This window comes from Anabrus simplex, chromosome 13 (genome assembly GCF_040414725.1).
Source record: "Anabrus simplex isolate iqAnaSimp1 chromosome 13, ASM4041472v1, whole genome shotgun sequence".
Taxonomy (NCBI): Eukaryota; Metazoa; Arthropoda; class Insecta; order Orthoptera; family Tettigoniidae; genus Anabrus; species Anabrus simplex.
This window is the reverse complement of record NC_090277.1, coordinates 16,779,223-16,793,306: the sequence shown is the minus strand read 5'-3', so window position 1 is coordinate 16,793,306 and position 14,084 is coordinate 16,779,223. Positions and strand designations below refer to the sequence as shown.

General features: G+C 40.5%; 1 protein-coding gene across 1 annotated transcript in view; it reads left to right on the top strand.

Moving 5' to 3' along the window:
- The window catches only part of LOC136885077 (myc-associated zinc finger protein), a 49,265-nt gene extending 35,842 nt beyond the window's left edge, over window positions 1-13,423 (top strand). Inside the window, exon 5 of the mRNA XM_068230174.1 lies at window positions 11,516-13,423. Within this exon, the coding sequence (XP_068086275.1) occupies window positions 11,516-11,936 (421 nt within the window). The 3' untranslated portion in view covers window positions 11,937-13,423. The remainder of the gene's footprint in view (window positions 1-11,515) is intronic.
- Window positions 13,424-14,084: the final 661 nt, after the last annotated feature.

The following is a 14,084-nucleotide window of genomic DNA, read 5'->3' as shown; positions in this document are numbered from 1 at the left end:
CATTCTATAGGAGTCACACAAGAAAACGATGATAACATATAGACAGAGGGTAAAGAGATTTATATCCTACCAAAATTATGATAAACATTTTGCAATGGAAGAGAGAGCATAAAGAGACTGTCAGAGGATTATAATATAATATGTGCTTCATCAAGAAACTGATTTATGCTGTTCACAAGATTAGGAGTTAGAGAGGATAATAAACACGAAATACTTGTGGGGAAGGGGATGCCCATGTTAAGCAAAGAGGATAGGAAGCGCTGGCGGGGAACATCAAAAGCAGGACATTGTAACAGAAGATGATTACTGTCAGTATCAGACAAGCCACAAGCACAGGAAGTTGGGGGAGGAAGATGAAAACGATTTTTATATTGGGGAGTAAGGGCATGATTAAAACGTAGACGTATAATAGATGTGATATGGCGTCGAGAGTACGTACCATAATAAAACCACGGTTTAAGAGGAATAACAGGTTGTAATTGATGATAAAAACATCCCTTTTCTCGTGACGTTTCATTCCAATCGGACTGCCAATGTTGATATGCTATATCCCGCACTTCATGAATGAGATCAGAAGGGGGGATCGCAAGAAAAAGAGAGGGGGATTGTTGTGATGCTCGTTTAGCTGCCTGATCAGCAGTCTCATTCCCCATGATACCAGAGTGACTGGGAACCCAAACTAGAGTTATATAAACACCAGAACGAGTAAGGATATATAAGAGATACTTAACGCTATATAAGTACCAATTAGGGGAAGAGAGAGGCGAGCATAAGGCATGCAGAACATTTTGTGCATCCGTGAAAATCGTAACCTTATCATAAGCATGTGACCTGATGGTAATGAGGGCTTGTCGAATAGCAAACAATTCGGCGGTAAAAACAGAAAAGGCAGAAGGGAGGGAAAACTCAGAGAGAGTATATGGTTGGGGGATATAAAAGGCTGCTCCAACGCCGTGTGCTGATTTTGATCCGTCAGTAAAAATGCTTACTTCCCTTATGTAGAGGGAAAGTCGAATACGTTTAGTTGCAAGAGGGGAAAGAGGAGTAGAATGTGTTAGACAAGAAAATGATTCAGAAGAAGATATAATTACTTGAGGACAAAAGGACTGACTGTCATAAGGGATAGAGTATAAAGGCAATGTGGGTAAACGGAGGAGCTCATCTTCTCTTGGTATAAGAGAACGAAATGCGGTATATAAAGCAGGGACACGGTTTCCACGGGGAGATTTGGAAGAATAATAAGAATGTAAAAGTCGTAGCTTGGGGATAAGCTGAGACCGGGTGACAGTAAAATGTTTGAGGACATACTTAGCGGCTATAGTCTGTCGCCGAATCTTTAAAGGCTGTTCACCGGCTTCTATTAATAAGGCATTGGTTGGTGTAGTTTTAAGTGCTCCTAAACAGACACGTAGTGCGCGGTATTGTATTGTATTTAAATGTGCAAGGGTAGTAGCAGAAGCGGTGTCGATAAAAAGAGCACAATAATCTAGCAAGGATCGAATAGTTGCTCTGTAAAGGAGAATAGCTGTAACGGGGTCAGCGCCCCAACTTCGACGGGTGATCGTACGTAAAATAGAAATAAAACGATCAGTTTTACGTTGAAGAGAGACCACATAAGGAGACCATGATAATTTGTGGTCCAATATGACTCCAAGGTAGGGATGCTGATTAACAAAGGGGATAGTAAGACGATCAAGAAGGAGAGGAGAACGGTTAGGTGCGCGAGTATGGGTAAATAGGATTGCAGCACATTTGGAAGGCGAGAGAGAGAAACCATGTTCATGTAACCAGAGAGCAACCTCATGAAGGACACATTCTATTTTTCTCCTACACACATCAACACTATCATGTGATACGTATAAAACATAGTCGTCTGCGTAAGCTAAAACTCGTGCGTTCTTTGTAATTATACGTTCTAAATCTCGCATATAAAGCGCAAAGAGGATACCGCTTAGTATATCACCCTGTGGGACTCCATGCGAAACGTGTCTTCCTGGAAACGGGGGGTAGGGGGATTTGAGAATGAGAGTGCGAGAAGTATATAGGCGTTCTAATAGAGAAATAAAAGCAGAGGGAAAGCCAAGCGAATCAAGGCACGACCATAATAGATGTAAAGGAACGGAATCATAAGCTCCTTGAATATCAAGAAAAACAGTAATAGTGCTATGTTTACGATGTCTAGCTAGTAGGAGATCAGTCAACAAAATATTGAGTGGATCTTGTGTGCTACGTCCTTTAAAAAAGGCATACTGATATTTAGGAAGGATCTGATGTTTCTCCATAACCCAGAGAAGACGCCGTAGTAGAATTTTTTGAAAGAGTTTCCTAACACAGGAACTTAAAACAATGCCACGATAACTTAAAGGAGAAGAGGGATCTTTTCCAGGTTTAAGAATTGGGACTAAATGAAAGTTGTTCCACTGTGCCGGTACCTGTAAGGTGAGAAGGTATTAAAAAGAGAAAGTAAGACAAGAAGACCGGTATGGGGTAAAAGTCGGAGCATAGTGTAAGTGATACTATCAGGACCAGGAGATGAACTACGAACTACTTGTAAAACGGACTGTAATTCGGACAGTTGGATGGGTTGAAGTAAAACAGAAAATTGGGGGGATATGGGACGGAAAGAAGAAAAGGGAGGCGGAATTGTGAAGTCAGGTGTTATAGTATATAGAAAAGAAAGAAGGACATTAGGCAGAATAATCGAATGCGCAGGATGTACAGAAGTAACACGGGTAAGTGCGCGAATGGCGTTCCAAAGGGATGTTGCAGATACGCGATGATTAAGAGAGGAGATGAAGGCCTTCCAAGACTCGCGTCTCTTTGCATTAAATATGCGTTTGATACATGCATTATGACGCTTCAATGTTAAATAATTAGCTAGTGTCATATTCTTACGATACAATTTAAATAAAGCTGTTCGCCGCAGTATTAACTTGTGACATTCGTCGTCCCACCAATGTATTTTCTGATAAGGACGGGGGCAGAGGGAGGGGATAAATTTGAATGGATGGAAAGTCTCAACATATGAGGAGAGAATGCGTAGAAGGGTAGGATAGTCTAAGGTATTGGGCGTGTATTGAAGGAAATGGGTGTGAAGGAAACTACAATACGATTGTTTATCAAAATTTCGGAAAGACCGAATATTACTGAGCTGAGAGGGTGGGGATGAGGAAAAGGGTGGTTTACAAACACCAAAAGAAATAATAATAGGGAAATGATCACTCAGATGAGTGTCACTGAGTATATGCCACACGGTATTAGGAGTCATGTGGTCATGGCAGAGCGAAAGATCAACAGAACTAGGGGGTGAACCAGGAGGGGTGAGTCGAGTTGGGGACCCGTCATTTAAAAGGGTAAAGTGATGGGATTGAGTTGCCGTAAGAAAATTTGTCCCTTTAGATGTATCTTTAGAACTACCCCAGGCAGTATGGGAACAATTAAAATCACCAAAGAGAAAAACATTGTCTATGGAATCAAATTGGGTAAGGAAGCGGGACCAGTGAGAGGTAGAGATATAAACATCAGGAGGACAATACCTATTGATGAAATATATATTTCGCACGATAATACCTAAAGCAAGAGTATTTGGAATGCAATGCGTCAGAAGAAAGGGGACATATGGAATAGACTTATGAATAAAAATGGCAAGGCCTTCACTTCCATTAGTATCAAGGCGTTCGACTCGAAAATCAGGAAGATGAAAAAGGGTGTTTGCATAAAACCACGTTTCTTGTATTATAATGATGTTAGCACATGTTTCCTGAATTAACAGTTGAAGTTCATGTTTTTTATGAAAAAGACTTCTAGCGTTCCACTGCAAAACGCGTATCATATAGGGTAAGGATATGAGCGATGCGATCTCGTAGTTGATAAATTACCGGTGAAATGGGAGACTCTCCTCCCACATTCTGAAGAAGCAAGAATAAGATTTGTTGGATTTCTTGATGTACTTGGTTTCTTTGTATTAACAGTTGAGAGTCGTGGGATCGGGGCGGGTAACTAGGACCCGAAGTAGAGGGAGGTGATGCTGTGGGAAGAGAAGATGGTGTTGTAGCAGGCGGAGGAGAAGAAAATGGAACCCGGCCCGTAGAACCAGGGTCAGGGCGTACCAAGGCAAGATAACCAGTTCTATCATAACCCGGAGTCAAAGGCGGAGGGGCAGATTTCTGGATTACTTGTGTAAATTTACGTTTTCTAGAAAAATCTTGAACAGGGGAAGAAGAGACTTGTTCTGGTACCAGGGGGGGAAAATCCTGGGGGTGTTGAGACGGATGATAATGAGGGAGGGAAGTCTTGTTCTTAGCATCTTGAAATGAGATATGTTCCGTGCTCATGACCTTCTTTATCTCTTGTTGGTATTTGTGTTCCGGACAAGTTATTGCTCCCGTTGGATGTGGGCCTTTGCAATACACACATTTTGCAATTTGAGATGTACAATGATCGGTGGCGTGCTCCATTGAGCACTTTCCGCAGCGTGCTACCTGTGCACGACATTGGGCCTGTGTATGGCCATATCGGAGGCATTTTCTGCAAAGAACAGGGGAAAAAATGAAAGGCTCAACATGCAAGTAGACTTGGAAAAGAGACACTTGTGTAGGCAACTTTTGGGCTCGAAAAGTAATTTTAATTGACCCAGTGGGGACATAACCAACTCCATCATTGGAAACAATGCGACGATTGAGACGTTGTACTGCTTTAACCGGTACGGTTGAAGTAAGATAAAGTCGAATGTCGTCTTCAGAAAGGTTCTTATCCACATCTCGAATAATCCCCACACGAAAAATATTAGATGACGGGATGTATGCCTTAAGATGTAGAGATGTGAGCAGAGGGTGGCACAGAAAATCGTTGGCTTGGCCCGCATTATTAAAAATTATTTGTAGGCGATTACGACCTTTACGGGAGATAGACTGGACGGGAATATTACGTTCATAAAAATGTCTCCCAAGGGCCATAGGATGGAGTTGCCCTAAATTTTTGTTTTCCAGAGATTCAACGTACACAATATAACGTCCAAGGTGTGAATGGGAATACTGTTCACGTTCCATAGGCGGCAGTACATTGACACCATTAGAATTAGAATTTTGTGATAATTGTGAGTCTGTCAAAATTGATTGAGTTGCCAGGTTTCCAGAAGATTCGTCTTGCATCCGAACTTCTTCCTCCTGCACAACAACTAACTTATCTCCTAACAAAAGGCTTTCACCTCCACTGGAGGCAGCCATAATAACACACGGCACTAGCACTTAAACAAGAAAAAAGAATCCTCACAACCAAATACTGAAAACACGTAGCACACGACTAAGCGTATCGTAATGTGTAAGTATTAGGTAGCGACTGGAGGCACAAAGTTCTTCAAAATATACCAGTAAATAAACTTCAAACTATTTGCTGAAGTTCAAACAACACCTCTCACGGTTGCCAAGGAAAACAAATGATGAACTACGAATAACATAATATGACACAATCTTTTGTTTTACAATTTGAAGGAGTATTGTGTCCCAATACATCATGTCAAAGAGTAAAGAAAACTTATGAAATATTATAAAAATGATCAATACATACAATTTTGGTTGAACTGAATGAGAAACACTATACAAATTTATGATCTTCAAGTTTTTCTTCTTTTCTTCTTCTTTGTTTAGGCTAGCATATAATCATTTAAGGAACAAAAAGAAGAAGAAAAGAAGAAAAACTTGAAGATCATAAATTTGTATAGTGTTTCTCATTCAGTTCAACCAAAATTGTATGTATTGATCATTTTTATAATATTTCATAAGTTTTCTTTACTCTTTGACATGATGTATTGGGACACAATACTCCTTCAAATTGTAAAACAAAAGATTGTGTCATATTATGTTATTCTTTGATCTAACCACTGATGAAGGGAATGGTTGAGATTTCCCGAAACATGTATGGTTTAATAAATAATGTTTCTTTCATTTAATGAGTGTATTGATCAAGGCGGATTTAAATAAACTATTATAAATAGTTATATTGTACAGTAAGAGATCATGTCACTAAGCTTGGCTCGATATAAATGATACAATATCTCCAGACCAAGGTCCAGTGACAAATGCTTCTGATTCACACTTTTATTCGTGTATATGCTGGAAAATGTTTTGTGAAGTTGTCCACTTTAGCGATCTTTTCTATTAGTGTTTTGTTTTTAGCAAGCCATGTGCCTCCTTTATCGACCACAATACTGTTAGCATGTACTCCAGTTGTCTCATCTACTGGCTTTCTCGTGCCATACGACTGCTGGCCTACTCTCTGTGCGTAAACGGAGCAATCGTGGTCTATGTATTGCGCTCGGTGCATAAACAGCTGCTACGTTGTCCTAATACGTTTATTTCCAGTGTCGTCTCCGTTAATTGTCGAACACACAAGCTCGCGCTGTATTAAACAAGGAATAAAGCCAATCGCTTCAGGTTTGATGGTCCTGCACTCAACACGAGTAAGCCACCAAGTATAGTGGAACAGCAAACAGAAGTTTCAGTGAATTGTACTTAACACTGATTTTGTGTGGTATTAGGGTATATGTAGAGGCATTTCACACTAGTCATTGTCTCTCGAAAAATTGGTGTCTCAATACATTTGTCTTTGTTCTAATATAATTGGATGTGAGGCTTATGAACGTGGGACATCAGAATACAGACCGCTAAGAAGGCCTTAATGTCGTGCTCATTGGTGTCAAATACCTCCAAGAATACAGACAGGCTTACCTAAATATTCGTCTTTCAGTTTAAGTTTCTCAACACTCTGACACGAAATAAATAAATACCGCTCGAGAGCTTGTAAAGTGATTGGTTGGTTATCTCTGTTACTAACCCACAGCCAGTCACTGTTTTGGTTTAGCACGTGGGACTTTAGGCATGATTTTACTGTCACTCGTATCAATGAAATATAATTTGCACTTCAGATTTCTTCTTTAATGTTATCATAATCGCAATCACTGTTCTCCAGATCTAAAACACTTTCAGTTAGCACTGTTGTTACTCGTCCGGAGAATGACTCCCACCTGATGAAATGTTCGTGCTTTCAGAGGCTACAGTTAGGAAATAAAAAGCACTGCAAGTTCCTAGAAGGTGAGCTGTAAATAAGCCACATTTGTTCTGTTCATGGAAGTTCACGGTGATCAAAATGCACTGAGTGGCCAAAAGGCATGGGAAGACACTGAATGTGATGTTAATAGGAAGTTGTTCCTCCGCGAGCCCTCAAAACGGCACCAATAGGTATACTCTACAAGACCACAACCGTGCCACTTCCTGCGTGCACACAATCTTGTTGACACGCAGGATCCATAGCTTCATGGGGCATACGCCACACTCTCACGCGCCCATCAGCTCAATACAGATGGAACGGGGATTAATCGGACCATACCACACGCTGCCACTGTTCCATGGTCCATTGCTGATGTTCGCGGGCTCATGAGCTCTGTGTCGAGGAGTCAGCAAAGGCTGGTGAAGTCTATGTTGCCTCCTTACAGTCCTGGGTTCCTGACTGCCAACATTCAACTGGGGGGTGATCCGACTGACAGTAGCCCATGGAGCGCACAGTATGTTTCAGTATAAATGGTCTGTTATTGGACATTATACATTTTCCAGCTAACTCATTTCTGGTTGCCAGCGTTTCGACCCAGTGTGCTAAGTTGGGCTCATCAGTTGCTAAAAAGCACACCCACCAAGACGCTGGCTAGTGCATACCGTGGAGGCCACTGCGTAGGCTACTTGGAGCCACCGGCAGTGCCAGTGCACTGGTTCTGCGGAGGCGACGCGATGTCCGTTCGTTAAATACCTGCGGTGTTCCCGTGCGGCGGTTCACGTGGGTGTTAAAATTTTCTCTGCAATATCGAAGATCCACCCTCAACGCTGTTGACCTCGGAAACCTGAATGTGCGTGTGCTGTGATCTGTGCACCGATGATGATCCTTCACGACACTGGTGTCTGTGTGAGACTGCTCGGGGTCATGAGACACTCCTGGCCAGCGTTTCGTTAAGATCATCATCAGTTGTATCAATTCACACTCGGTGTTTGTTTCTCTTCAGACAAAGTTTGGAACTTATGTTAATGAAATCCTGCCTTGTCTGCTCTCCAGCACACAATGTGAGGTGTTACTAGCATTGCTCACAAACACTTGATCTTGCCAGCAGAGGCCCAACAGTTGGAAAGGTGCCAAATTTATGAACAGAAGTTATTTACAAAAAAACTGTCTGTAGTGCAGTGTTTTGATTATTTATTCCTCAAACGTTTCAAAGTTACAACAACGAGTTTCTTACCACACATTATTGGCAGTTTAATGACAAAGTTGGAATATTTTGGTGCTGAAGAAAATTCAGACTCTGGTGCTAAGTTCTATCAAAGTATTCTAGGTGCTGTGTTCTCAGTCACTCTCCACAGATGTGCATATACGGTAATGTTCTTGATGTTCATTCGTTTCCAGGTAAGGAATCATAGTCAGCGACTTATTTCTTTAATAAGAACGACTTAACAAAGCTGTACTTATTCGTGAAGTCGACTTAAACGTTTCTCGTATTCATAGTCGTTGGTCAAGTTCTACTTTATTAAGCTGGACTTGATAAAGCGTTACTTATTATGCAGACGCTCTGCACAATTAAGTTGAACTTTATAGTATGAGAAATAGTACAGCCATCATCACAACAGATGAATATGCGAGTCATCCTTCAGACACGGCCAACTAGATTATGCTGCGCTCCTTATTCCGAGTTTTTTGTTTGTTTATTTGTCCTTTTGCCTGTTCCTCTGCGGCTAAAATTGTAGTTACTTTTTCTTAAATGGATATGAAATGCAGTCGCAAGCATTTTACCTCCGTTAAAAAGGAGGTTTTCAAGGATATTTTATTTAAACATTCTCAAATCATCTATCTATCTAATATAAGCAAGTCGGTCTATACATATATAACTTATATAAAGGTACAAAAATGAAAAGAGATGTGAATTAATGAGGCACTTCCAGGCATCTCAGAAACTTACAACGTACTAGAAAAATCGAAAATTCTCAAAATTCCCTCAGAGGGCACGCTGGGGGATGGGGGAGGCTTGAAATTTTGGGCTCAGCATAAGAACGCACTCATATATATTAACCCAAAGCGATAACTTATAGTTTTAGTGGGCTTAAAACAACTTTCAAAAAATTCCTAACTTTTATCCCCCTTCCCTCCAAATCAAGCTGGCAGCACGATCTGCCAGACGAGCTAGAAAATTGAAATTCGAGGAAGGTATAGCTTTTAGCCTGTAAGCGACGGAAAAATTCCAAGAATTTTAAATTTTTCACTTTTTACTCTCGATTTTTTGTCGTCTCTCTCTCCATTATACGTTACATGTGGCTGTATTTCTCGATTGTACGTACATGTTGTGATTTTTACACGTATATTTCATAGTTTGACACACTTATAGGAAAGAGAGAGTCATCGAATTTGGCACGCACACTGACACTGACACGACCAATGCTAGCTTCCACGTACGTATGCGAAAATAATATAAAGTTTTAAAAATGTACCCAAATTTCACCGGATTCAAATTTTCTAACTCAACCCATAAATATGGGAGATACGAGAAAATGTTTGAGGACCAAACATGTAGAACGATAAAAGTGGCGTCTGACGGCTTAAACCGTTTGTCGATATGATGAACCGTTTAGGAGCAGTAAATCTATAAATTAAGGTCTGCACTTACAAACGTGCCCATGTTTATCTGTCATCTATTATAAAAGGAAGTCGGTTTGGAGCGATCTAGAAAGTGTGTGTCATTTTTATTATTAATACTGACTGGCATTAGAAAGTGGGACCTGTCTTAATAATGACAACAGCATAACTCAATATTGATTGGCAGTAGGGAAGGTGCCTGCCGTTGTAATTAAAGCTCCTCATCTGTAATGTGTCCGGAAGTAGGAGAGGGGACCTGCCATTGTAACGAAAACTCCCCAAATCGATTGTGACCGGCAGTAGACAAGGGGGCCTGCCATTATAATGAAACTTTCCAACTCGATTGTGAATGGCAATAGGCAAGTGAGCCTGCCGTTATCATCACAACTCCGCAACTCGTACGTTACACGGGAAAGAACGTATGGGGTCCTCCTGTGGCGTTTCTTCGGTAATGCTAAGAGACATGCTATTTAATAAAATCTCACTCACCGCGTGTACAGTAATTCACGTAGAAATCTGTATACAACGTAGAATACCGTAGCGAAGCACGAGTTCATTTGCTAGTAGAGAATAAGAAGACGAACGCGGTATCTTCTAAGCAAAAGGAAGATGCTTGGTTAAGTATTGCTGAAGAATTCATTTCCTCAATACATACTGTAGAAAATGTAAGTAATATTCTTATAATGGTAAAAATACTATTTCAGAAGCGAAGATTGTATAAATATTATTATACCTAGCACTAATTTGGTTATAATTTATTATAGCGAGATGCCAACAATTGCGGGATGTATGGGCAAATATGAAATGCCATCACAGGAACCTCCTTTTGAATTCCACTTCACTGTAAAATTCAAATGGGTCCATAACATTTTGCAAGTATCGCTTTGGAGCACGGATTTCTTCTAACACTTCCTCAAATTCTTCATCCATTTTATAAGTTAACATGCGAAATAAGTCAAGGGTCTGCTTGACTTGACGAAGTTCAACTTATTTCATCACACAAGTTAACACTTAAATGAATATGAATTCCAATAAGTCCAGCTTCATGAAGTTAGACTTTATGTATTACTTATTGCGACTATGAATACCGGCCTAAATCCTTCCCTTTTCATCTGTAATTAAGTTCATTGAGTATCTAGATTCCCTTTCACCTTACGGCCCCTTTATACATTGGGGTAACATTCTTTTATTGTTGCATTTTCTAAATCTGATGCTGACAGCTTTTGAAATGCTCTGCCACAGCTTGAATGTTAAAACGCCGTGCGCGTAGAGGCGCACGGCTGTGAGCTTGCATCCGGGAGATAGTAGGTTCGAATCCCACTATCGGCAGCCCTGAAAATGGTTTTCCGTGGTTTCCCATTTTCACACCAGGCAAATGCTGGGGCTGTACCTTAATTAAGGCCACGGCCGCTTCCTTCCAACTCCTAGGCCTTTCCTATCCCATCGTCGCCATAAGACCTATCTGTGTCGGCGCGACGTAAAGCCCCTAGCAAAAAAAAAAAAAAAAATGTTAAAACATTTTAAATTATTCATGGAAATTAATTTGCAAGGTTTAACAACCTTTGCTTCCTCGACCATATTGCACAAGTACTGGGTACAAATGCCTTTGTCACAGACTTTCTTCTCTCTATGAACACAAACTCAGTCACAAGGAATATTTATACACGTAGCTTATAATTTGATGAACAATTATTCACAAAATAGGACATAATTAATGTCTATGCATACATTTATCACGTCAGGAAAAGGAAACAAAAACAGTTGAATGGCATAGGAGGCAACTTAGTACTGTTGCCATCTAGCGGCGGTATCGTGCACCTTTCATTGGTTTGTATTTTTCTTTTCCTTCCAGTTCGGAGAAGTGCGCCGTAGACAACGTAGCAGCAAAGAAGGCAGTAATGATTATCACTACCAGGGCTCCCAATCTGCAGATAAACAGCAAGCAGTTGAGCTGCTCTACTTGTTCAGAGACATTCAGACACGAGTACTTTCTGATGACCCACAACCTGGTGCATCGTAGGTGGGAGTATCAATGTATGCCCTGTAAAGTTAGGTTTGATCGGAAGGAAATGTTCCGACTGCATCTCTGCACGCACAGCTCTGGAATCAGGGTTTATTGTCCGTTGTGCAAACGTGACTTTGAATCTGGCTTTTGCTTGATGGCGCATTCTTGCTTGGAAAACGTCTACCCGTGCCCAGTCTGCAGGGCAGCTTGTTCGTCGTACAGCGCCGTCATGAGGCACGTCGCGTGCCACGTCTCCGCATTTAGGTAGGGCGACTGACTTTCACATGTTCTTGGTTGGTGATTTGACAGTCTAATTGTCAATTTTGAGCCCAAGATGACATAACTTGTTAGGACAGAAGTTAACACGGTGTAAACCAGGTGTCTTTACTCCCGTGCGGTCTCAACTGGCAAAGGCTGACTGGAGCAGAGAAATTCCAAGGAGATGTGTTAGGGGTGCACAGCATTCCTTCCTTCATTGCGAACGAAGTGCGCTACCTCTAAATTAGGGCCATCCTTTACCAATATCATTAATAAAGCACTGTAAGTTGTTAATTTATATGAAATAATAAACATGTTAACGATATATACAAAGACGATAGAATTGTTGGCTACATAAATGCTGCAGACATTAACCAAATATTAAACAAAGAATCAAATTCTGACATGTTCAAGATACATAATTTAATAAATTAAGAGTGTTCTCGGTGACAAAACAATCATGTGATGAGATAAATTCATTCTGGTGAGCACTTGTCTATATCCACGGCATCGTGGTTTCACTTCCGTTGTCTAAAAGCGACGCATTTATGTTCCCTGTTAACGTTCGTCAGTCAGTGTTAGGCTTGATGGTGCTACATTGAGACTTCTTGATCTTCATCCAAGAAAAAGAACGGTTCACATCTGTAAGTACTTCCAAAGATCGACAGGATTTCTGCCGCAAACTTTCGGATTTGTGGGAAGGGTAACGGGACAAGTGCTCAGTAAAGGTAAATTATTTTCCTTTCTTCATACTAGTGCTTCTGCTGCACGTCACATATTAAGTCTCCAAGTTCCAGTTGTAAATTCTGGTGTGCATCTTCTCGACAGGAGGGTGATATTCTTTCATAGCGGTGTGACATGCGAAATAAAATGTAACTAACACTTTGCTCACACTTTTCTCTTCACAACGTACGTGTTAATTCGAAGAAGTATTAGCACGATGTTCGGTTAAGTTTAATGATGATGATGATGATGGCTGAGGAGGTTAGACATTCACATCTCGGTTGGACCACGTGAACACACATTGTTGAGTACACTAGTTTGGAATTAGTTCCGCTTATTCATGGAATGTAGAAGTTGTCCACGCACGGACTTCCTTGCTGGAGTAAACAAGTAACAGATGAGCTCTGCTGGGCCTTTGCGTCTGCTAGAAAATGGCTACCCATAAATGAATCTGTTCACTGACCCAGAGTCACTGCAAGAATTGCAAAGTGAACACAGCAAAACCTAGTTTTGTTTGATCATGAAGAGCTTGCGGACTTGTCTTTGTGTTCTATTCTGTTCCACTGTCTCTTAACATTAATTTTTTTTGACATAATTCTAACTCTGCAACATTCAAATTATGGATGTCAAAGGGAAGTCCATAGACATTATGTTATGTTAACCGAAATGAACTTTAAAATGTAATTTATATTTACCTTCATAAATATTGTAATTACATTGGAATATTTTGTAAGTTTACTCTGCTGCAATAAACAATTATAACAACGCTCCTCATTTGTCAGTTCTTCTTCCTGAAACCTTTCTGCTGATGCAGTTCGTTCAGATCCTCTTCTAATCTTCTCTTTTTCCCACATTATATCGTTCTTCACTGTGTCTCATTATAGCCTTCTCCAATTTACATCATCCTCCACCTGATCTCTCCATCTTGTTCGTGGTCTTCTTCCAGATTCTGTCCATTCCAGAGCTCTTCTTGGTAGTCTTTCTTGTCCCATTCTTTTGACGTGGCTGTACCCTTTCAGCCTATTTCTCTCCGTAGTTTCTATTGTTTCGTATTCTTTCAGTTCTTGTCCCTTCTCATTTTACGCAAGATCCCTCGCAGAAAGCTCATCTCTGTCGCTTGTAATCTGCTCAGATATCTTTTTGTCAAAGTCCAGCTTTCTGATCGATAGGTCAATATTTTGCTTTGGTAAATAATTTCTAATTATGTACGATACACAGTAATAAAATTTTGAGCAATTTCCTATCCTCTCCAAAATGTATTCCTTGATGTTTCCTTTCCCAATTAGCTTACTTTCCAGGTATTGAAAAGCATCTACCTCTTTAAGAATTTTTCCTTTACACCTAACAGCCGTCATTTTCCTTTTTTCTCTATTGATTTTCATTACCTCACTTTTCGTTAAACTCATTTCCGTGCCTGCTTCTTCAGTTGCCCTCT